At 38.8% G+C, this 24,890-nt stretch overlaps 1 protein-coding gene across 11 annotated transcripts in view; it reads right to left on the reverse strand.

Moving 5' to 3' along the window:
* Nucleotides 1-24,890, reverse strand: part of SCAPER (S-phase cyclin A associated protein in the ER) — a 406,333-nt gene that overhangs the window by 62,928 nt on the left and 318,515 nt on the right. For 8 of the 11 annotated variants that reach the window (XM_075897367.1, XM_075897364.1, XM_075897365.1 and 5 more), the window contains 2 exons: nt 24,413-24,642; nt 13,823-13,978 (listed from right to left, as the gene is read on the reverse strand). In XM_075897367.1, the coding sequence (XP_075753482.1) occupies nt 13,823-13,978; nt 24,413-24,642 (386 nt within the window). Of the gene's footprint in view, nt 1-3,609; nt 3,671-13,822; nt 13,979-24,412; nt 24,643-24,890 lie in introns of those variants that run through there. The other 3 variants (XM_075897373.1, XM_075897366.1, XM_075897374.1) reach the window with 3 other exon arrangements.

Below are 24,890 nucleotides of genomic sequence, written 5' to 3' on the forward strand. Positions count from 1 at the left end.
TATGCAATTAATTTTTATGTACTAGATTATTTAGTTACTTAGATATATTATTAACACTTAAGTCACTTAAATACTTTTCTTTCCTTCAAAGTATAATATATTTGCTTTCACTAATTAGCATTTCTTAATTTTAATGATAAGATTTAGGATTTTCTATGGTATAAAAATAGAAGAATAAAGATTAAATCTATTCATCACAACGATATAACCTAAAATTGAATTCTGAGTATGCTACTTTCAGAGTAATTTCTGGAACTATTTGTAATGAAAAGATTGATCAATTTTACCTGAGGTTAATATTAACTTATTTTAATCTCCCATCCCATTAATAATTCTAAACAAATCAATATGATAAAGCTTATTTAGCTGGATACAATTCTTTTGCAATCAATCAGAAATATATGTTAAAAGAAGTCAGATGTAAAAAACTCAAGCATTTTTTCAGCATTTTGCAACTATGCCACTGGACATAACAGTGAAAAACCCCCTCTGTCTGCTGTATTTGGCTTTAGAAAACTAATGTGGAACTAAAGGAACTGTTGGAAATGTTTATGTTTTATTTTGCCTGTATTGCAGATAATTTGTACACGAACAGGCCACTGGCTCCTGTTGGTTTTAACTGCCAATTATAATCACTTTAACTCTAAATGTTTACAATAAAAATATAAAAGACCATATTCATACCAGTTGTGAGCTTAAAATAGAAAAAAAGGATATGTGAAGAAGGAAAATAAAATAAGAACTTCTGTATATGCTGCTTCGAGTGATTTTGTTCAACCTAGTAGAACAGTGAATCTCTTACATAGAAGAAGTTTTCAAAAATCTTTTGATTCTCTTTCAAACATTGAGAAGTCTAATGGAAAACTCAATGGTAACTGTCAAGCAACAGAATAAAATTTTAAAAACCATATGGGCAGAATGTACAATTTTGCCATAGTTATTTTAGGTTTGAAGTAAGTACATATAACAGAAAGCACTTGAAAATGAGGGTTCTGCAAACACACACAACCTCTTTGAGGAAAGGTTATTTGTGCAAGTCATTTGTATCTTTCCCTTCCTACTCACTAAAATTACAATATCCACAATTTTTGCACTAATGGTTCCAATCATCAGTATCACATTTTGACAATTTAAGGTTGCATATCCTACACTGCTAGTTAAAATTAAAGTTCTGAATAAAAGTGTTGTTGAACTTCAGAAATAAAAATGCAAATAACTTCATGTCAGTTCCCACACAAAGGGCCAGATTCAGATTTTTTTACTCACACTGAAGAGCCCTTATTCTACAAGCAGTCCTATATTTGTGGGAAAAGGTACTTTTATTATGCTTGTTTTTACTCTCTGGTTTTGCCCTGGTATCTTTTTGTTTGAATGGCCTGTTTGAAGGAGATTCACTCTTTTTATGGGTCTGGAAGAATGGCTACCATAATGTAATAATTAAGGGCCAATCTCTTAGCTATAATTAGGATGAAAAATCAGGTGAGTATTTGAATTTTAGCCACAGTTCCTAAAATGGGTGCTTTTCTTTTTTAATTTAAGAAAAGCCAGGGTGTCTGCACTACTGTTATGAAAATCTGGTGCCCATTAGAGTTCAAACTCTCCCTTAAGGGGATCAATGAATAACCACAGAATTTAGATTACTGGAAGAGACGCTTATAAAAACTAAGGTAAACAATTAATTATGTTCATACTGCATACTACTTATGCTAATCTCATGATAATCTCTTTACAGGTTAACAACTATTGCCTTTAAAACAGATTATCTGTCAAAACTAACAAAAGTTACCTATAGAACCATAACAGGAATTATTATTAGGGAACAGAATACTCATATAGCAATAAAACAGGTGGGACCTCCCTGGTCCAGCACCCTGGGGACTTGACCAGTTCTGGATGCGGGATTTTGCAGGACCAGGGGAGGTCATTTCTGGAACCCTGCCACGGGTCCTCTGGCCTGCCTGCTGGCCACCCAGCTGGCTCCCCACCTCCTGCTGTCCCCACTGGGCAACTGACACAGTTCATAGAATCATGGAACCATAGAGTTGGAAGAGACCTCAGAAGGTCATCAAGTCCAGCCCCCTGCGCTAGGCAGGACCAATCCCAACTAAATCAACCTGGCCAGGGCTTTGTCAAGCCGAGACTTAAAACACCTCTAGGGATAGACACTCCACTACTTCCCTAGGTAACCCATTCCAGTGCTTCACCACCCTCCTAGGGAAATAGTTTTTCCTAATATCCAACCTGGACCTCTCTCAGCACAACTTGAGACCATTGCTCCTTGTTCTGACATCTGTCACTACTGAGAACAGCCTCTCTCCATTCTCTTTGGAACCTCCCTTCGGGAAGTTGAAGGCTGCTATCAAATCCCCCCTCACTCTTTGCTTCTGCAGACTAAATAGACCCAACGCCCTGAGCCTTTCCTCATAAGTCATATGCTCCAGCCCCCTAATCATTTTGGTTGCCCTCTGCTGGACCCTCTCCAATGTGTCCACATCCTTTTTGTAGTGGGGGGCCCAGAACTGGACACAATATTCCAGATCTGGCCTCACCAGAGCTGAATAAAGAGGAACAATCACATCTCTGGATCTGCTGGCAATGCTCCTCCTAATGCACCCTAATATGCCATTAGCCTTCTTGGCTACAAGGGCACACTGTTCACTCATCTCCAGCTTCTCATCCACTGTAACCCCCAGGTCCTTTTCTGCATAACTACTACTTAGCTGGTTGGTCCCCAGCCTGTAACTATGCTTGGGATTCTTCTGTCCCAAGTGCAGGACTCTACACTTGTCCTTGTTGAACCTCATCAGATTTCTTGTGGCCTAATCCTCCAATTTGTCTAAGTCACTCTGGACCCTATCTCTGCCCTCAAGCGTATCTACCTCTCCCCCTAGCTTAGTGTCATCTTCAAACTTGCTGAGGGTGCAATCCATCCCCTCATCCAGGTTATTAATAAAGATGTTGAACAAAACTGGTTCTAGAACTGAATCTTGAGGCACTCCGCTAGAAACCGACCACCATCCTGATATCGAGCCGCTGATCACTACCCGCTGGGCCCGGCCTTCTAGCCATCTTTCTATCCATCCTACCATCCATTTATCCCATCCACATTCCCTTATCTTGCTGGCAAGAATATTGCGGGAGTACATATCAAAAGCCTTGCTAAAGTCAAGGTATATCACATCCACTGACTTTCCCATGTCCACAGAGCCAGTTAGCTCATCATAGAAGCTAATGAGATTGGTCAGAAACAACTTGACTTTTGTGAATCCATGCTGTCTATTTCTGATAACTTTCCTCTCTTCCAAGTGCCTCAAAATGGACTCCTTAAGTATCCCTTCCATGATTTTTTCCAGGAACTGAGGTAAGACTGACCAGCCTATAGTTCCCTGGATCATCATTCTTCCCTTTTTTGAAGATGGGCACTACATTCGTCTTTTTCCAATCATCCGGCATCTCTCCTAATCTCCATGACTTTTCAAAGATAATGGCCAAAGGCTCCTCAATTACATCTGCCAACTCCATCAGTACCCTCGGATGCATTAATTCCAGACTCGTGGATTTGTGTATGTTTAGCTTTTCTAAATAGTTCCTAACTTGTTCTTTACCCACCAAGGGCTGTCCATCTTCATCCCATCTTGTGTCACTTAGCGCATTAGTCCAGCAGCCGACCCTGTCCGTGAATACAGAGGCAAAGGAAGCATTGAGTACTTCAGCTTTCCCCACATCATCTGTCACTAGGTTACCTCCTTCATCCAGTAGGGGCTCCACACCCTCTCTGATCACCACCTTCTTGCTAACATGCCTGTACAAACCTTTCTTGTTACCCTTCACATCTTTTGCCAGTTATGGCTCCAGGACCCGCAGAGCAGCTGTGTGCACCATGCTGGGACCCACAGGGCAGCCACATGCGCCATGCTGGGGCTCCAGTAAACATAGGGCAGTCACATACCAGGGCTCCGGGACCTGCTGGGTAGCCGTGCAGCACGGTTCCCAGCCCCAGTGACCTATCACGGCAGCCTCATGCTGGATCTCCCAACCCTGCTGGGCAGCCTTGCTACCACACACTGGGTGGCCCTGCCATCAGCTTGCTCTGTGTGGCCCACTGCCCTACCAGCCCTGCAGTGATCCATGCCACTGGCCCCTTCCACCTGGACTTTCTGGTCCTGCAACTTCCATGCCGGACCATGGATGCTGCTGGACCAGAGAATCCCGGTTAAGAGAGTTTCAACCTGTATTGCTATTACTGCTCTGTAGCACAGACATTTATAAAAAAAAAAGTATATTTAAACATTTTAACTGATCTACAAAGGAGTAATGAGTCTTTGTGGGAGATATATTTTAATGTTTGTAGTTACAGTATTCAAATGAAGAAATAACTTTCAGAAAGATCTGTGAGGAGGTAATCTGTCTTTTCATGTTAGGATGTACAGGTCAACAACATTTTTTAAATTAAAACAATAAATAAGCACAAAAAACTTCTATACATGCTATAATTAACATAATAAAGGTAGGCCTCACTTTATTATATGGTATGTAAAATCATGATTGCTTTTAGTCTCTTTACTTCTAAGTAAGCTTTAGTTATTTGCATGTAGTTTACATTACTTGCTGAATCTGCTCTGTCTTGGCAAAGGAGAGCAGAACAATCAGTACTCTAGCAAACTGCTTATATCCAATTTGCCATCCAGCTGCCAAAACAGACATTATCTTAATTACTGTAATAAAACTGAAAAACCAGCATACTTCCCTTGCCTTTCTGTGATCTGACATTTGCTATTTTCTTGGACAAAATTCTACATTTTTACCGTATACCACTGTTATAGCTTGTAATTCACAGTCTAGAATCATTAGACACTGACAAGGATCTAAACACTTCTGTTTTAAGATAAGATTCAATAGCAACAACATAACTGCTGTATTGATGTCACATTCTATTTTCATATTACATTAGCAAGGGAGTTGTAAATAGTTCTCACATCCAGCAATGACAAATATACTCTGTAAACTGATGTTCCAAGAAGCCTGATTTGAGAGAATTAGATTGCAATATTCTCCTTATGCAGAATCAAGTTTTATCCTTGGGTCTGTTTTATTATTAGTCTATTTTACAGTCCTTAAAAGAAGATTTGGATATAACTAGCCTTTATGGTGTACTTGATCTGACAAATTTCCTTCCTCCCCTTTACATAAGTTCTTCATTCAGGGTTCACAGAGAATTATTATTAATCAGCTAGCCCAAGACTAATTAATTTTTAACACTGGTCTTGATCTGACAAGTCCTTATGCAGTGAACAACATAGTATGACAACTTGTCACATTTCAGTATGAATGTAAGCAGAGACAACATTGTCACAAGTGAGCTTACGCATTAGCTATAGTCTTCTACAGAGAGCTACAGTTAAACTCAGTCTTATTCAAAGATACTCAGGATAAAAAAGGGAACTGAAGAATGCACATGCATGAAGGGAAACTGACATAAATGTGATCCTTAGCATGTTGATGAAGAACTTGACTCCATGTTTTCCTTCTAAGGCCTCACTCCTGCAGCCAGTATGGAATAAGATGACTCAGCACAGCAATGTTTTTATTAATGGTAGATCAGGTTTCCTTGTGCTCCCTACTCTTTTCATCATTCTCTGTCTTGTATTTACATGCATAATGTGTCACATCTGTGCAATAAATAGAGAGGTCGTGGAATCTCTATCATTGGAGATTTTTAAGAGCAGGTTAGATAAACACCTGTCAGGGATGGTCCAAATGGTGCTTACTCCTGCCATGAGGGCAGGGGACTGGATTTGATGTACTCTCAAGGCCCCTTCCAGTCCTATGATTCTATGATACACCTTAAATACTGCATTCAGATGTGGTTGCCCAATTTCAAAAAAGATATGTTGGAATTGTAAAAGGTTCAGAAAAAAGCAACCAAGAGGACTAGTGGTATGGAATAGCTGCTATATGAAGAGATATTAATAAGATTGGGATTTTTCTGCTTGGAAAACAGATGACTAAAGTGGGTTATGACAGAGATCTATAAAATCATGACTCGTGTAAAGAAACGAAATAGGGAAGTGTTATTTCATAGAATCATAGAACTGGAAGAGACCTCAGAAGGTCATCAAGTCCAGCCCCCTGCTCTAGGCAGGACCAATCCCAACTAAATCAACCCAGCCAGGGCTTTGTCAAGCCCAGACAAACACCTCTAGGGATAGACACTCCACTACTTCCCTAGGTAACCCATTCCAGTGCTTCACCATCCTCCTACTGAAATAGTTTTTCCTAATATCGAACCTGGACCTCTCCCACCACAACTTGAGACCATTGCTCCGTGTTCTGCCATCTGTCACTACTGAGAATAGTCTTTCTCCATCCTCTTTGGAACCTACCTTCAAGGAAGTTGAAGGCTGCTATCAAATCCCCCCTCACTCTTTGCTTCTGCAGACTGAACAGACCCAACTCCCTCATAACACAAGAATTAGGTATCACCAAATGACATTTATAGGCAGCAGGTATAAAAACAAACAAGAGGAAGTATTTTTTCACACAACACACAGTCAATCGGTGGAACTCCTTTCCAGATGATGTTGTGAATGTCAAGACTGTAACAGGTATGAAAAACAGCTAGATAAATTCATGGGGGAGAGGTCCATCAGTTGCTATTAGCAAGACATGGTGTCCTTAGCTTCTGTTTGCCAGAAGCTGAGAATGCATGACAGAGGATGGATCACTTGAGGTTTATCTGTTGTTTCTTCCCTCTGGGGGAACCATGCAATGGTCACTGTCAGATGACAGGGCACTGGGCTAGAGGGACCTTTGGTCTGATCCAGTATGGCCATTCTTATGATCTATAATTACAGTAAATGTTGGGAAGCAGGAACACCATTAGTGTTAAAACCTTTAAGAGGGGTACACATTGCTTGGTCCACAAGAACAGATCTATATAAAAGTAAAGCTGTTACTGGGTAAAAAAGAAGACTATTTAATCATTTGATTTGTTTTAAGTTTTTAAAACTAACTTGGCTTCAATTCTGCTTAAGGGCAGCTGGAGCAGTGAGAAAAGGTTACCTACTACATAATAATTAGAATGGCCAAAATTTTCAAATTCTAATATCTTGCGATAGAGTTCTAAATCTTTCACCATGATAATCAATAATCAATAGCTGCTTTTCAACTTCCAAGAATAAGGTACATTGAGCATGAATTTTCTAAACAGAATGCATAGAGTATCTTAAGAGCACATATAGTTTCAATGTACAATGTCCAATTTACCAAGAAAACTAATCTGCTATATTTTATTTAGGGCTGTTCAAAATAGCAGGGGAAAAAACTACTGTATTAAAATCTGTAATGGAAATAGAAGTATAAAAAAGCAGAATCTGTCAAAGATTCAGCTTTAGACAGGGTGTTGGACTCGACCTCCTGAGTAGAGATTTTAAATATCGGTTAATTGAATAGTCGATTAACCTCATGAATTCTTAACAGGTAGTCGACAATTCTATAGTCCCTGGGGGCAGGGCTGGCAGCCCGTGTGTTCTGGCCTCACTCCAGAGGAGCGAGCCCTCTGCCACTCTGCTACTGCCTCTGTATCAGAGACAGCAGAGTAGGGTGCCAAGTGGGAGCTGATCCGCAAGGGGAGCCAGTTTAAAAACCAACTTCCCTCATGGACCGTCTGCCTGTTACCCCGCGCTGCTACCTCTGATAAAGAGGAAGGAGTGTGGGGTGGTGGTAGCCCCTGTCTAGGTGAGTCTGAGTTCCCAGACCCAGAGTGAGCTAGAATTGAGCCAGGCTGCCTGCCCACCCAGCTCCTAATACATTTTAAATGCAGAGCTGTAGCAGAGGTAGATCCCAGACTCAGTGTGAGCCAGGACTGAGCCGGGCTGCTGGCCAGCCTGTTAAAAAATGTACTGGTGGGGAAGAGGGGGAGGGAAATGCGTGTAGTCTATAGCATTAACCTATAGCTTTTGCTTATCGGTTAATTGACTACACTATTACATCCCTACTTCTGCGGTCTCTTCCAAACTTATAATGCTATGATTCTCAAAACTGACAGCCCAAATTTACATTCAGAGACCCTCCCTGACCAAAGACACTTGTAGATGATACATATAATTGAATCTGGAGTTTTCTTGGTAATTTAAGTAATTTAAAAGCAACTGAAAGTGACTTTGCTGGAAGTCTCTGGACCACTGAAAACCTTCCTGATGTACCATTCTGTAACTTGATCAGTGAACTAATAACAGCATTTGGCCCTAACAAAGTTACTCAGACCTTTCTCTTCTAACATGCATAATACTCTCCTAAGCACGTAAATAAAAGCTGATATTAATTATTTGAACATCAAGTGGGTTCATGTAATATCATCAAATACTATATTATATCATGTTTAGGTTTTTGTACTACAAAATAACGCCATACACAAGTACACATTTACATATTGTACAAACCAATCTGAAATTACCCAAATATTGATAATATATCAAATATTCAAATATTATGTGTATTATGTATTTTGTAACGTATATTAAAAGTATAATAAAATAGTTAAAATGTTTACAACCATGAATGCTATAGTTATAGCTATATAAGGCTACATAATAATGGCCATGATAAAACCCTGCTTGGATAGAATAAAACTTATTGAAAAATATCATATTAATCTGAACCTTTCCATGCATGTTCCCATTACAAATACTGTATATTATTATGCTGGTTTTAGTCCACACACTATATTATTGCTCAAAATTAGCATGTGATTTCAATAACATTTGTTCATATGATCATTTAACATCATATTAGGCACTGCTATTTGAAAGTGGTTTAGATCTCATATAAAGTTTAGGCATTTTTTGCATCTGTAGACAAGTGACCCATAATCTGATACAGGATCAAAGCTCCATGGTCCTAAAGACCACAACTGATCTCTGCTAGAGTCTCTTCCTGTGGCAGGGAAAGCCTCCTGCTGCAGGGAGGTAACAGGACACTAAACATCTAAATATAACAGGGAAGGTGAGGAAGCATGGCTTGGGCAAGTAGAGAGCTGTGCAGGATATGTACTCGGGTACATAGTCACCCCGTCCAGGCACTGTTCCCTATAAGGTGGGTACCTGTTTGCCCACTCAGGAGAGATTAAAATGCCACCCAGTTGAGTAGCAGTGTGCTCATAGCTAGTTTTTGTTTCTACTGGAGGTGCACATTTGCACATGCCTTGCTGCATTTAGAAGTTTATTTCACACATGGATGGAAAAGATTAGAGGGAACATTGCCTTTAGGCATGTCTGTATTCTACGTACCCTAGCCATGTCTCCTTGTTATTTATACCTGTGTTATGAGGGCAACTGGTTTAAGACCTTTATACATCGCTGAAAAAAGCATGTAGTGTGGTGTAGACAAACCTATAGTATGACATGAAGACAGCAGCAGTGTCTCAGGTAAGACGTTCCCAACCCATTCCCATTTATTTCTATGGTGTAAGAGATCACGCCAAAATACCAAATTATCAGAACAAAACCCTCACATTTTAGAGGATTATTCATGTTTTTAACAGGTGATCTTTTATACATATAAACTGTAAACCGTGATATCACATCCACTGCAAAATTTAAATGAAAAAAAAAATCAAACATTTATTAACATTTGAAAGATAAGATCAATTTCAAAGGTGAATCATTTAAAATCCCTCTCATTATAATGTATGTTTATATATTATGTTCAGAATGGATTCCTTCATTTCAATAACTAAATACTTCTATGGTGCTAAAATTAAGAATATTCAAATTTATGTTATTAAATTAGAGTATCCTTAATTGTATCTAGCTATATGATGTCTATCTTGGAAATACAATCTGTAATCTTTGTTTTTATGTCCCAAAGTTGAACTTCTACTGTATATGAATCATACATTTCATCTAACATCTCCTGTTCTGATTCATATTAAATTATTTGAGATTCTTCTCTATTTATTATTGCTGTTATGACAACATGCCTTCAACTGATAATGTCCAGGTGTCCCACTGACCCCTGGCACTAGTGTCAGGTACAGAGGGGATAAGATTTATTTTTATTTTCAAAAGAGAAGGAAAATCATTGAACTGACATCAAGCTCCTGATACAGAACTGGAAGCCGTCTGCCTGGGTGTGACTTCTATCACATTTAAGAAAGTGTTTCATGGGACAATTGTCCAAATAAGTCCAAGGTGTACAGGATGTGAGGCCCTCTGTCATTGCAAGGTTTGCATACATTCTGGTAAATGTGAGTTTTTCAAAATGTCCTTGTAATGTAGACATGTCACCACTTCTTCTGAATCTAAGCAGTGTAGGTTTTGGTATTCTCGGGTTACCGATAGAGAAACTAAGGCAGAAAGACTTCAAGAAGACTGAAGAGAAAGTCAGTGCCAGAGCTGAGAATAGAAAGCCAGAGTCTCTGGCTCACTTTAGTTTTTATTCATTCAGACTCTGCCATGTCCCTGCTGTAGGTAGAAGCCACATAGGCTATTTCCCCCCACATTATAGAAGTCTTATTAGCAAGTTAAAATAGTTCCAGGGAAGATTAAACTTGTACAATTGTCAGCTTCACAGCAGATCATAGCTGATTTCCATGAACTTGGCTGAATTAAGGGTCATATATTATCTTGGATGAACTGCTCTTTATTTCTTCAGTGTGTAAGGCATACACGGGCTATTCTACCACTTCAGCTATATATTTTTCCTTGATAAACACACAGTTTCCATCTGTTGTAGTGACTATTAACTATATGCATTGGAGGAAAAATAATTATTACAATCTTATATAGAAGCTTCTGTTTTTCATGTTACAGTGCTTTTATGTCACTCTTGAACCAATTATAAGAGCTTTTCACACTAATATCTCAACTGTCAAAATCTCTTTCAACACTCTAGTGTAATTAGGACTGGATGTATTTATTCATTTTTACAATAATAACTGGAGATTAATTTAGACATATTATCATACTTTAATATGTGCCTATCTGAAGTATGCCTCTTGTTCATACTCATTCACATTTATCAAGACACTACTTCAGTATTTGCAGCAGTACTTAGGCATTAAAAGTAGTAGAAACAGAACAAGTAGGTTACACTGTTGAAGTCTTGTCACCACTTCTCCGGAATCTAAGCAGTGTTTGTGAATTACTCATAGAGATAGCTTCTGTGACATTGGTTTTATTGCATTGTACCAAGTTTAAAAGGTCAACAAATATGGGGTCCATTTCTATCGTGATATGCTGAACAGATACTACTGTGAGGCTACTAAAGAAGTTAGGTATAACACAATATGGCAGAATCACACCCATGGTTTATTTCTTTAATGAGAGTGGACTGGGAGAAGAAAAAAACATTTTCTTTAAACTACCATTCCTACAGGCCTCTATGTAACATTTGATCAAAGAAGGAAGGCTAGCAGATGATTAGAGATTGGGCCAAAAGAAATCTGATGAGGTTCAACAAGGACAAAGTGTACAGTCCTGCACTTGGGATGGAAGAATCCCAAGCATTGTTACAAGATGGGGACCGAATGGCCAAGTAGCAGTTCTGCAGAAAAGGACCTGGGGATTACAGTGGATGAGAAGCTGGATATGAGTCAACAGTGTGCCCTTGTAGCCAAGAAGGCTAATGGCATATTGGGGTGCATTAGGAGGAACATTGCCAGCAGATCCAAAGATGTCATTATTCCCCTTTATTCGGCTCTGGTGAGGCCACATCTAGAATATTGTGTCCAGTTCTGGGCCCCCCACTATAGAAAGGATATGGACGCGTTGGAGAGGGTCCAGCGGAGGGCAACCAAAATGATTAGGGGGATGGAGCGCATGACCTATGAGGAGAGACTGAAGGATTTGGGTTTGCAGAAAAGAAGAGTGAGGTGGGATTTGATAGCAGCCTTCAACTTCCTGAAGGGAGGTTCCAAAGAAAGGCTGTTCATAGTAGTGACAGATGTCAGAACAAGGAGCAATGGTCTCAAGTTACAGTGGGAGAGGTTTAGATTGGACATTAGAAAAAACTATTTCACTAGGAGGGTTTTCTAGGGAGGGGGTGGAATCTCCATTCCTAGAGGTTTTTAAGTTTTGGCTTGACAAAGCCCTGGCTGGGTTGATTTAGTTGGATTGGTCCTGCCTTGGGCAGGGGGCTGGACTTGATGACCTCCTGAAGTCTCTTCTAGCTCTATGATTCAACAACAGTGGTTAAAAATCTGAAAACAGATTCTACACATTCCCTTCTATGCTCAAGTCAGTCCTAGGCATCTGAACATGCTCTGTACATTCTGACATAAGCAACAGCATTGTCATCAAATGAAAACAGTAAAATCAGAAATGTTGGGATAGTTGTAGAAGCAGTGCTTATCTGCTCTGATGTTCTAGACCTGATACAAGGTACATATTTTCTTGAAAGAGTTTCCCCCTATTTTGAGCTAGATATTTTCTAATTAATTTTTCAAAGGCTATGTCTATTTTAGAAATTCCAAATAGCTTGTCACTTATTTTTGTGGCTAGAATAATTTTTCTTATAAGAGAAAGAGGAGTCTTTAGTATCTATTTGACTTTTGGCAATAGTGTGTTGAAAGTGCAAAATGACAACTTGGTGAGAGACTAGAAGACAAATTTCATTAAGTCTGCATGGTCTTTGTGGACTTATATTTGCAGCTGTTGGTTCTGGGACTCGTACTTATCAGAAATCACAACCACTTAGAGATCTGTTCCACAGTTTGTGTTTTACTAACTGGTGGTTTTTTCATCACTAATGTTACTTTTCCCTTTCAAGAATTAAGTTTCTCCTGCATCAATGTTGTTTTCTTTTCCTCTTCTTCCTTATCTAGGTTTGCATTCTATGGTTAACTTTTCCCTGTGTTATTAACAAAATAATTGCATGACACCAGTTAACAGGAATGTTTTTCAAATATTCTGCAATGATAAAGAAAAACAAGCATTTGCTCTTTTCATCATTCCCTTATAAATATTTAAATGTAACCTAAAATTTAGATGTCCAGTTTTTGGAGGTGTTTCACCAATTTATCTATTTCTATTTTAAAAATAAAATTCTTTATTAAAATGCTTCTGTAGAAAGATGCTAGGTATAGTCCAGACCCTTACAAATCTCCTCCTGTCCAGCAGGATGAATTCCACAGAAAGTGTTCCTATTTAAAAAAAAAAATCACTCCTTCTTGCAGGTGGAATTTTAAAGTACAGAGAATAAATTAGACCATTCAAAATAAACTATTTAACAGTTGAGCTTAGCTGCTAATAAAACAATACTGAAATCCTCAGGTTACTGATTACTTAAAATGACTAGTGATAAAACATTTTCTATGATGAATGAAGGAGATAAAGTTTGTGATTCTGCTAAATCACTTACTAATAGGATGGTTGCCTGTGACTGAATACAGTTGCACAGTAAAAATACGGACACACTGAACTTTTGATACCAGCATCTTTACCAACCCTGGTTAAACTAAAAGCAGTTCTACTTTGTAACTTTACTTATAATACAGGAGGCCTCCGACTTGTGACTGCCCGAGTTCCGACCCCCCTCACTTACAACCATTTTTGTAAGTGTGGAAGGAACTGGAAACCCCCAACTTACATCCTTGGCCTGCATTTTCAACGGCACACGGTGCCTATCGTAAATGCGGGTTCGAGTTACAATGCCCCGACTTGCAATGCTTCTCCCGGAACCAATCACATTGCAAGTCGGGGGCCTCCTGCATTCAGTGCCACATAAGGAGCATATGCTTGTGGCCACCAAGTTTGCTGCTTTTCAGATGCTTAAAGTAAAGGTGAAAGAGCAAATCAGATATGATAATAGCAAGAGTACTTACCTTCCACTGACAGCAAAACAGAGTTGACACATTCCATGTAATACTGCTGTAGCATTTTGCAGAAAAGTAGCTATTTTTGAATTGTCATCAACAGGACCTTGGACCGAGAGGAAACAGCAGCATAACTTGTCTATCAATCCTATATTCACTACATAACTAGAAGTGGAGGGGGAAAAAAAAACACCACTGCATTAAGATCTGGCACCCGGCCAGTTGTAATTATTTGTTTTTTTGTTTTGGTATTATCATTATCAGCATCAACTTGTACAAAAAAAGCATCTTTTGCATTCACAAATATACAAAAATAAACAGTAAAATAAAAAATAAAGTTGTTCAAGTTGCAATAATCTTACATTTGGCTCTCTCTAGCTATCAGAAGTTTCTGTTATGAGAATGGTTTATCTTAGGGTAACTTCTATTATATTTGAAAAGTAAAATGAATTAATATGTTTATTTTACAATACTCTTAGCAAGTCAGTGAAATTTTGCCATAGTTAAATGATTTATAATAATCTCTATATTTCTGCAGTAGTATAACTTTTTTTTTTTTAAACTAGAAGAGGAAAACTTCCCAGAACGCAATAAAAAATGAGAGGATGTTATCCAGATACAGTCTTATTACAACATGAACCGTAATGACTATTACCTATTCTCTTTTTTAATAGGCAACAATTTAACTGACTAAAATTTAACAATTATGTAACAGATTTCTACTGTAAGACTTTTTTATTGTGCTAGCTAAAACTCTGGTCCAAGCCCTATCATCTCATGCCTTGATTACTGCATCCTCATCATTTCTGGCTGCAGCTGCTGCTGTTTTGCCTCTTTCAACTCTAAAACGTTGCTCCCCAGCTATTATCAATCCACTCTGAAACCTTCTCCTCAAAAGTGGCAGGACTAGAAATTAGATTTTCTGCTAATGTTCACAAAGCTGACAGGTAGCTGCTGGAAACAATATGAGAAATTATGAATAAAATTACATTGTGTACAAAATAGGATGTCTCATTGCAGTATTAAAAGACCATTCAAAATCTTATTAAAAGAAGACTGAAGATTATTAGTAACACTCTCGTGGACTTAAGTATTAGATGTCTTGTAGATTTCTGATCTAAACGCTTCACCTGCACCATAAAAGTCATAAACATGCTTTCCAATATTGATAGGCAAATTATAGGAAGATAGCTAGGGTGTAAGTTGGGTAAAATGGATGGATTTGTAAAGAACAAATCATGTCAAATCAATCTGAAAGATTTCTTTGATAGGATAACGAGTCTTATGGATAAGGGAGAAGCAGTGGACGTAGTAAACCTAGACTTCAGCAAGGCACTTGATACAGTCTCACATGATTTTCTTATCAATAAACTAGACAAATACAACTTAGATGGGGCTACCATAAGGTGGGTGCATAACTGGCTGGATAACCATTCTCAAAGAGCAGTTATTAATGGTTCACAATCCTGATGGAAGGGCATAATAAGTGGGGTTCCACAGCGGTCTGTTTTGGGACCTGTTCTGTTTAGTATCTCCATCAACAATTTAGATATTGGCATAGAGAGTATGCTTATTAAGTTTGCAGATGATGCGAACCTGGGAGGGGTTGCAACTGCTTTGGAGGATAGGGTCATAATTCAAAATGATCTGGACAAGCTGGAGAAATGGTCTGAGGTAAACAAAATGAACTTTAATAAGGACAAATGCAAAGTACTCCACTTTGGAAGGAACAATCTGTGTCACATATACAGAATGTAAAGTGACTGTCTAGGGAAAAGTACTGCGGAAAAGGATCTAGGGGGTCATAGTGGACCACAAGCTAAACATGAGTCAACAGTGTGATGCTGTTGCAAAAAAAGCAAACATGATTCTGGGATGCATTAATAGGAGTGTTGTGAGCAAGACAAGAGAAGTCATTCTTCCGCTCTACTCTGCGTTGATTAGGTCACAATGAAATATTGTGTCCAGTTCCAGGCACCCCATTTCAAGAAAGATGTGGAGAAATTGGAGAAGGTCCAGAGAAGAGCAACAAGAATGATTAAAGGTCTAGAGAACCTGACCTATGAAGGAAGACTGAAAGAACTGGGCTTGTTTAGTTTGCAAAGGAGAAGACTGAGAAGGGACATGATAGTGATTTTCAGGTATCTAAAAGAGTGTTCCAAGGAGGAGGGAGAAAAATTGTTCTCCTTGGTCTCTGAGGATAGGACAAGAAGCAATGGGCTTAACCTGTAGCAAGGGAGATTTAGGTTGGACATTAGGAAAAAACTTCCTGTCAGGGTGGTTAAACACGGGAATAAGTTGCCTAGGGAGGTTGTGGAATCCCCATCTCTGGAGATATTTAAGAGCAGGTTAGATAGACATCTATCTGGGATGGTCTAGATGATACTAGGTCCTACTACAATAAACTTCCAATAATCCGGCACCTTTAGGACCCAGGGGGTGCTGGGTTATCAGATATGCTGGACTATCAGAAGGGGGGTCTATGAGGGGCTTGGGGTGGAGTGGGGGGGGATGTGCCCTTCGGTGCTGCGGGACCAACCCGACAGTACCCCAGCTGCTCTGCCCCGGGCTTCCCCGAGTCAGCCGCTGGTCAGTTTCAGCAGCGGCTGACTTGGGGACGCCTGGGGCAGAGCAGCTGGGGTGCTGCCGGGTTGGTCCCGCAGCGCCGAGGGGCGGCACTATAGGACCAACCTGGCAGTACCTCAGCTGCTCTGCCCCAGGCGTACCCTAGTCAGCCGCTGCTGAAACTGACCAGCTGCTGACTTGGGAAAGCCGGGGGCAGAGCAGCTCCAATTGTCCGGCTGCCCGGAGCACTTCCGGGTTCCAGATGGTGCCGGACAACTGGAGTTTTACTGTTTGAGGGCAGGGGACTGGACTCAATGACCTCTTGAGGTCCCTTCCAGTTCTAGTGTTCTATGATTTTTTATCTCTGAGGAACAGGGAGGGGGAAAGAGGATGAACAGGAGATGAACTGAAGCTAACAATGACAGTTTATCAAAGGCACACATTTTCTGGTCAATCCTGTGGAACCTTCAAAAGAATACATCTTCAAAAGAATACATGATAAAGTAGCCTGGAGTTGAAAGATTTTCATTAATAATATTAATGTATCTGTTTGTGGCTAATTTAAAAGATCTGCCCTCTTCTTTTTCCTAATCATACTATTCCTCTGCCACCAGACCTTTCAGTCCCCTATTAGAACCAGATCTCTTCAAGCGCCCAGGTGAAGAGCCTAGTCTGATTCTCATGCCTCTTAGTTCTGAGGCAGGGTAGCTGGGCCTGGAGGAGCGCGAGGGGGGGAGGGAAAGAGAGAGAGAGAGAGAGAGAGCGTGTGTGCGTGCGCATGTGAGAGAGAGAGAGAGTCTGGCTTCCTGCTCCCAGAAGGAACAGCCCAAGTGCTGCCTGGATCAGAGCATGTGGCGAGCGGGCTCTGGAGTGTGCCATGCAGCACTCTCACAGTGATTCTAAAGGGCTTGAGGATCGGGCTGCTGCTAGAGGAGCCCATGCCCTTTAGAATCACCAGGTTCTGGGGCAATTGCCCTCTTTCCCTCCCTACTCCCCATCAGTGGACCTGCTTTGAAGGTATGCCCATGCTTGGCCCAGTCGGTTTCAGATGTCAGTACAAAATATCAATAAGCAGACCTCCCTCAGTGTTCCCTCTCATTTTGTTCCACCACATGTGGAATAAATTTTGTTATATGCACTGAGGCATATGCAGGTGTGTACCACAAGTCGTAACACAAGCTGCTGACTATAGGTGCTCTGCTAATCAGCTGGGTGGCATCTGAATGTCTCCTGGGTGTCCGGCCAAGCCCTCAATTTACAGGGAGCACTGTGCCCATCCTTTCATTTCTTTATGAGAAGAAAACAATCCTGAAGTTTCATGCTCTTTGAAAACCCAATTGGGGAGAGAGCAAAGTTCCCTATTTGGGAAGAGAGCGAATTTATTGGGAAGATATCAGTGACCTCTAAAACTTAATTGTTTTAGGGGTCACTGGTATCAATGACAACTGTTTATTTTGCCTTCCTCTACAGCTGTCTTCTTAGATTTATTTCAGCCAACATTATACCAGATTTAAAGAGTTTTAAAATGCACCAAAAAAAAAAAAAAAAAGTAATTACTTAGCTCTACTATGTTGCCTGTGCCAGACTTTCGTACCACCATAATAAGTATTCTATTCTTGGATTGGCATAAAACGATTCTTTATGATTTTTGTACATTTAGGACATAACTATACGTGCAAAACTGATTTATAAACCAGCATTTTGAAAAGAAAAGTTAATTCCCTACTTTAGTTAAGACATTAAATTAACAAATAGTAAAAAATCAGAATGACAGAAATGCCAGATGGCAAGATTGTGTATTGTGAAGTTGTTATTCTGTGATGGTTAATTGCTAAAAAAAAGGAAAGCCAAAGACTCAGGATAAGAAATAAATGGAGCAGTTAGATTAACCATTTGAATTCTACATATATCATGTATATTCATTGGCCACGTATATTCATTCTGGCATGCCTTCATTACTTGTGGGAAACTTTAATAGCATAGTCTAATAGTACATCTGTGTTTTAAAGAGGCAGCATTACCCAATGAATGACACACAAAACAGGAAGTTAGAAAAAACTTGGAAAAGTTCATGTACAACAGGATGACCATAAAGAAAATATGGGCAGCTGAGAGATTGTCTGGGTTCAAGCAAAAGAGACTAGAAACTTGCTACACATATCTTCTCAAATAACTAATCTGTAGAAAATAACAAAACTAGAGTTGTAAAGAGAAAAATAGTAATGAGATATTTCAAGTACCTAGGATACACTAAATGAAGAACTACATTCAACTCAAAATACCGGAGTGATTTAGCTTATAAAATCTCTGTATAGAAACAACAAAAGTAAATACCAGTATAGATCATGTATAATCAACCTGTGGAATTCACTGTCTCAGAAGGTTAAACACTATGGCTGGATTTTATAAAGGGCTGGATAATTACATAATTATTAACATTATTTGTAGTAATGAGGGTTAACGTAACGGCAAACAATTCTCAACATTTAGCTGAAAGAAGATCTGCAGAAATCAGAACGAATTTGCTCCCTTATGTTAAGCACTGCACAAGAGACTAAGTGCATTTTTTATTTCTATTGATTTCTCTGCATCATGAGGGCATAACAATTTATTGCAGTAGATAAGATTTCTGATTAAACAGACCAATGATCTGATTTGACATGACAAATTCTATGTTCCTAAAAAGTAAAAGGAAAAAAAAGCAAACATTTACTGATTTCATTCTGAGTAACAAAGGAAAAATCACTGATGGAAAGATGATGAAACATGCCTTTAATAGTGATACAAGACATTAGGACTGAATTGAAACTAAAAGGGATCATTTTATATAATCTATAACGTATGCATAGCCGTGTGCAGGTGGTGTGCCGGGTGTACCCAGGCACACCCTAATGCCTTAAAAAAAAGTGGCTTTGCATTTTAATTTAATAGCATGATACGCTCTTTTAAGTAAAGTTTAGTTGTAATTTAAAAAAATAAGTTTAGTTAAGTTTTAGTTTCTTTATTCAATAAATGTTTGCCTTTAAAAAAAAATCCCTGGGTGCACACTAATGAAATGTGCTGCGCACGCCTATGAATGTATGTGTGTGTGCATATGTATGTAACACACACATGGTATGTTAAAGAACACCATTAAGGTTCCAGAGTCAAGTTCTAAAAAGTTTTAAAATGCCAGAATCCCCTAGGTGTGGTTCTTATACTCTTTGCTTTCCATTCAGGCAGTTTCCTCCCACTCTCTGTCTGCCCATCAGAAGAGGGGGCTATGAGCATACAGGAGAGACAAGTCCCTCTACTTTCTGTTCTGGTGCTTAGCTCTGGCACAGCCTGCAGCAGCCCAGAATGGGAACTATGGGGAAAGTCCCGCTCAACCCCTTGTTGTGTTTAATGCAGAGAGACTCTTCAGAGAATTCAACTATGAAGTTCTAACTAGCAACTACTGATCGGGGCAAATTACTATTTTTCAAAGACACATCCTTGATACCAAGATCACCCTCTGCCAAATTTCAAGTCTCGGCATCAAAGCCAGGGGCTGCATGGGGGACTTACTGAAGGAAAGATTGCCAGAATATTTTAACATGGTGAAAAAAACATTTCCCTCATTCCACTTTCTCAGAAATGGCTGAACCTTTTAAGCTTGAATTTTACAAAACAATTCAGGATGTGACAGATAACCTGGTATGGAAAATTTCAGTCCAAGGTTCAAGAATGGCATAGTAATAAGTAACTGGAAACAGGGCATTATGATGGGATGTGTCAGACAACTTTCATAATAATAAATGGTGTTACCAACTGTGTATAAAATATGGTTTGTGTATGTGTATTTATATTAACCCCCTTCACACACATGCTCAAATATATGCACAAATATGTACACCTGTGTATTTTAGTACATGGAATTATGAGGGGAAAAAAGGAAATTATTGAAATTAAATATTAAAAACTGAGGGAAAGGAATAAAAAAATCAAAAGGAGAGCACAGAAAGATTAATTATTGTGGACCCATATGTTATATGTGCCATCTCACAATAAATATACCAGGAGTTAAAAAGGTCAGTGGAGATGAAAAAAGAAGTGCCCAGAGTAATTAAGGGTAAGAAAGAGCTATATTATGAAGTATTATATAAAGAATGAGGTATAGAGAAAGTGTGCAAAAATACACATTGAAGTACAGTGTACTAAAACTGAAAAAAAATCAAAGAAGAGAATGAAATCAAAAGTGCAAATGAAGAAGTTAAGATAAATCATAATTTTTTCAAGTGCATAAGGAACAAGTGGACAGTGATGAGGACAGACAGACTCTGTGAGATAAAAAAGTAATTTTTTTAATTGAAGAGGTAAGACTTAGTGAAAAATCAGCCATGAGGCTAATCCTTTACAGAAAAGGTTAAAAAGACAAATGCTCAGAACAGACAAATTCCCAAATCAGAGTCTCAGCAGAGAGAGACCATGAAATTAGAAAATCTGTAGAGAGCTAAAATCAAGGACCACACAGGCTGTATTCTAAGAGAAAAAGAGATAGGCTACCTATTAGCAAATTGATCTGAAGCCTCTATGGATACTGGACTGGGGGGAAGCTAATATAACACTTAGATCTGAGAAGAGATTTATGAAGATGTAGAAAACTACAGACCTGAGGGAGATATAAATTAAACCAATAACCAGGGATGACCTACCAATATATCAAGAGTGTTATCGTTTAAACAGAGGCTAATCAATAATTAGCATAGATTTTGAAAAAGATGGTAATACCTGCCATACCTCATAGAATTAAAAAAGTAAAATGAAATTAAATAACGTCCATAGCTTACTTCAGTGAGATCCTGCCTGTCCTTGACTTCCATTAAAATCAGTGAGAATTGAGAGCGTTTGCCATCTGGCCAGGAATGGGCCCTAAAAAGGAGTTTTATACAGTAGCATACCAAAGACTAATCTGATAAAGTCAGACAGTTCACTAAGGGAGTGGCATGAGTAAGCAAGAAATTCCTTATATGTCAAAGAGAAGAAATTGGGAACAATGATTACCCAAGATGGAAGGAGGTAAGTAGCCGAGTGTAACAAAAATTAATACTAGGATTAATTAGGACTCTTTATTTAATAACTTAAAAGAAAGAACATACAACATGATGAAATTTTCTAATAATACTAAGTAAGAATGTGTGACTCGATAGAGAGAAGAAGGGTAGCATAAGGAACTTTCAAGAGTAAATGTAGATAAATATGAAATGAGTAAGGTAGAACAAAAAGGAAGAACAATATATTGCAACTGTGACGGTTATATATTCTGTATTAAAAGATATATATATATATTGCTTTTGCCAAGTAAAAGAAAGGCAAATTACGCAATATTTTAAAAAACAAAAGAAACACTATCAATCTCTAAGTCTTTTTAACGTTTTATCTGTGTAAACGGTTATATCCAGGGACTGTCTTTATGTTGTGGTTTGAATACAGTGCAGCACATTGTTGGGATTCAACAAATGTTATATAAAAATAATGTAAGGCTCCCTATACAGAATTGCTAACTATGGACTGTCTGGAGGACTTTTATCATAGAAAATTTTGATCATCTTTATTTAAGAAAAAAGGACAGAACGAATGAGTAACCAGCCAAATAATACAAGGACTCCCACTGACAAAGGAAACATGCTTATGCAAAGGCAGAATTTGGGCAATGCTAATCCAATACAATTAAACAAACTAGGATCCTGATCCTGTCAGGTGCGCACGGGCGGGTGGGCGGGAAGAAAGACAATATCACTGAGAAACACAAATTTCTACATGGAATAAAAGGCAAATGCTAAAAGTGTATAATGTAAAATTATTAGCAAATACCTTAATAAGATTTTTGTTCTGATTGGTATTCCTCTTGTCCAGATTTTACCAGAGTACCTTACTAACTAATAGTCCCTATTCAAATATGCAAAGTGGCCATACATATATCTTTTATATTCTCCATAAAAACTTTATCTGACTTTCTATACATCAGCTGCCTTTATTCTTGTAATGTGTTGACTCTCAGAAATTCCTGTAGGCTTATTCCCTGGTGTGCTGATCATGCCATTGATGCTCGCCTTCCAGCTCTCTGGGGCTCACCATTACTTTGTCGTGCTAGGACAGATCCTCTGGTTTCTCCCAGCCAAACCACAGAATTGGGAGTTATCACCCACCTGCAGAGCGGCATAGACACTGAGCCAGTTTAGCTCCAGGAGGCTTCAGCTTTGAGGGCTCAGCACCCAGGAAACCAATCCCCAAAATGGGACCACTTCCCCCCAAAATCTGTCTTAATCTGTGTAAAAGTTTTATACAGATAATAAGACTAACATCTATGACCACTCAAAGACTATGTGGTATGGGCTCATAAGGTCTGCCCACTTTATCAATGAAAGAGAGATATGCACAGTAGTTGCTCCCCTCTCCCCAGCTAACAATTATTTACATGGGGCTTAATAATAAACAAGTGTTTTTATTAAGTATAAAAGTAGGATCTAAGTCGTTGTGTGTATTCAGCAGCATGTTGTATGGATGTGACACATGGGTGATAATGAAAGATTTGAAGAGAAGGATATTGGCATTCGAGGGGAGTCGTTATAGAAAGATCCTGAGAATAGGATGGATGCAGAAGGTCACCAACGAGGAATTATATAGAAGATACAGCCAAAAGAGAACCTACTGCAGAAGTTTATACAGTGGAAGGTACAGCTATTCGGGCATATCTGCAGAATGAACAATGAGCGAAAACTCAAGACCTTAGTATTCGGCATAATGGATGGTCCGAATAGGAGAAGCAGACCCCACAGAGAATGGGTACATGATATAGTAGATTGGTGTGGAGCTAGTCCACAAAAACTAAGCCACTCTGCATTGGACAGGGAAAGATGGAAGGAGACAGTGAGGGAGGCATCGGACACCAAGGGGAGTTGAGCCCATGGTTGTTGTTGATGATGACGACAACGTGAAAATGGTCAGATCAAAGTAAATTATGAAATTAAAATGAACAAAAAACACTTAGCTAATTCTAATTCACTAAAACTTTTTACATTCAAATTCTTACCCTAAACAACTGTTCTTATCTCAGGTAAAAGCTTCAAGTCAGAGTTGATCTTTATTCTGACTTGGGTGTACAGCTTTTTCAAAGTTCTGTGTATTCTCTTGGGGTTGGCCAGGCAGTTTCAAAAGCCAGCTGAAGACAAATGACTGATGGTTTCCCATTGCTTAAATAGACTTTCACTCAGGGAAGGAACCTTTTGTTTGGCAACCTTGCATCCGCATGGAAAAATATACCAGGTTCAATTTGGATTCCAGTACCAGGTAGCATGGTCATATGTCTTTTGAGGAACAACCACGGTCTGAGCTTACTGGACAAACAAGACTATTTACAGGTCATTGGTTTAAGTACCGATTCATTAAGAACCAGAGCATCAGTAATGTCTTTCATTAGCACTACAGCACTATAGAACTTTTAGAACTATAAAGAGATTCATACTTCATATTTCTAACTTCACATACAAGAATAACATATGCACAAAAATAGCATATACACAATTCATCAGATTGTAATTTTAAAATTAATATGTTACACGAATGGTTTTACATAAAGCATATTTGAGTTATGCATATTTATAAGCCAATCTTCATAAAGCATGGGGAGCAGTGACAATTCTGTGTACATTTTACTTTCTTTTCTGTCAATAAGGAGATATTTTGAGGTTGGAGAGAGAGTTGGAAAATTTCTCCACATCACAGGAGAAAGCTGGACAATCACAAGGCTAAATTGTTCACATAGATAAACGCACAAATCTCTGTAGACTTCAGTGTACATGCATGTTTGAGGGCAGAATCTGTCCCACAGTTTTCTCCAAGAACGCTTTTGCATGAATAACCTATGAATGGTCTTCTGACCCACACCACTGTAGCCTTTGAGTGGTCATAGATGTTAGTCTTATTGAGTTAGGCTTGTTACCATTGCTAGATCTTTTTAATTTCCTTTTACTAAAACACACAAACAAAGTTTAAAGGCATTTAATCAGTTTTTACCTGATCAGGTCCTGAACCCTGCAGTTAAAGGCCTCAACTTTTGAGGGTTTGTTTTTCACTTCTTGTATTATTTTAGGTGCAGTGGGCTGATTGTTTACATCTGGTAGACTGGAGATCAGACACTCAAAGACCACAGCAATGATTCTGAGAATTCCAGTTGCCAAACCTTCAAATACTTGCTTATTTGCACTTCTTCCTAATATTGCATTATATTCATCTGGAACACACACCTATATAAAGAGAAACAATACATACATTTCAATAAAAATATGTAAAATTAAACTAGAGACTATTGTTCTCCAAAGAAAATATTTTTAATTAATGCATGCACTGAAACAATCATAAAAACCTGATGGTATACACAAACATGCATTAGAACAGGAGTGGGCAATAAGCAGCCTCTAAGCCAGACACAGTTCATGAGGGTTAGCTGCTAGTGGGCTTCTGGATGTTTTATTTACCTGTGTGTCTGCAGCTA

The sequence above is a fragment of the Pelodiscus sinensis genome, chromosome 14, assembly GCF_049634645.1.
Source record: "Pelodiscus sinensis isolate JC-2024 chromosome 14, ASM4963464v1, whole genome shotgun sequence".
NCBI classification, from domain to species: Eukaryota; Metazoa; Chordata; order Testudines; family Trionychidae; genus Pelodiscus; species Pelodiscus sinensis.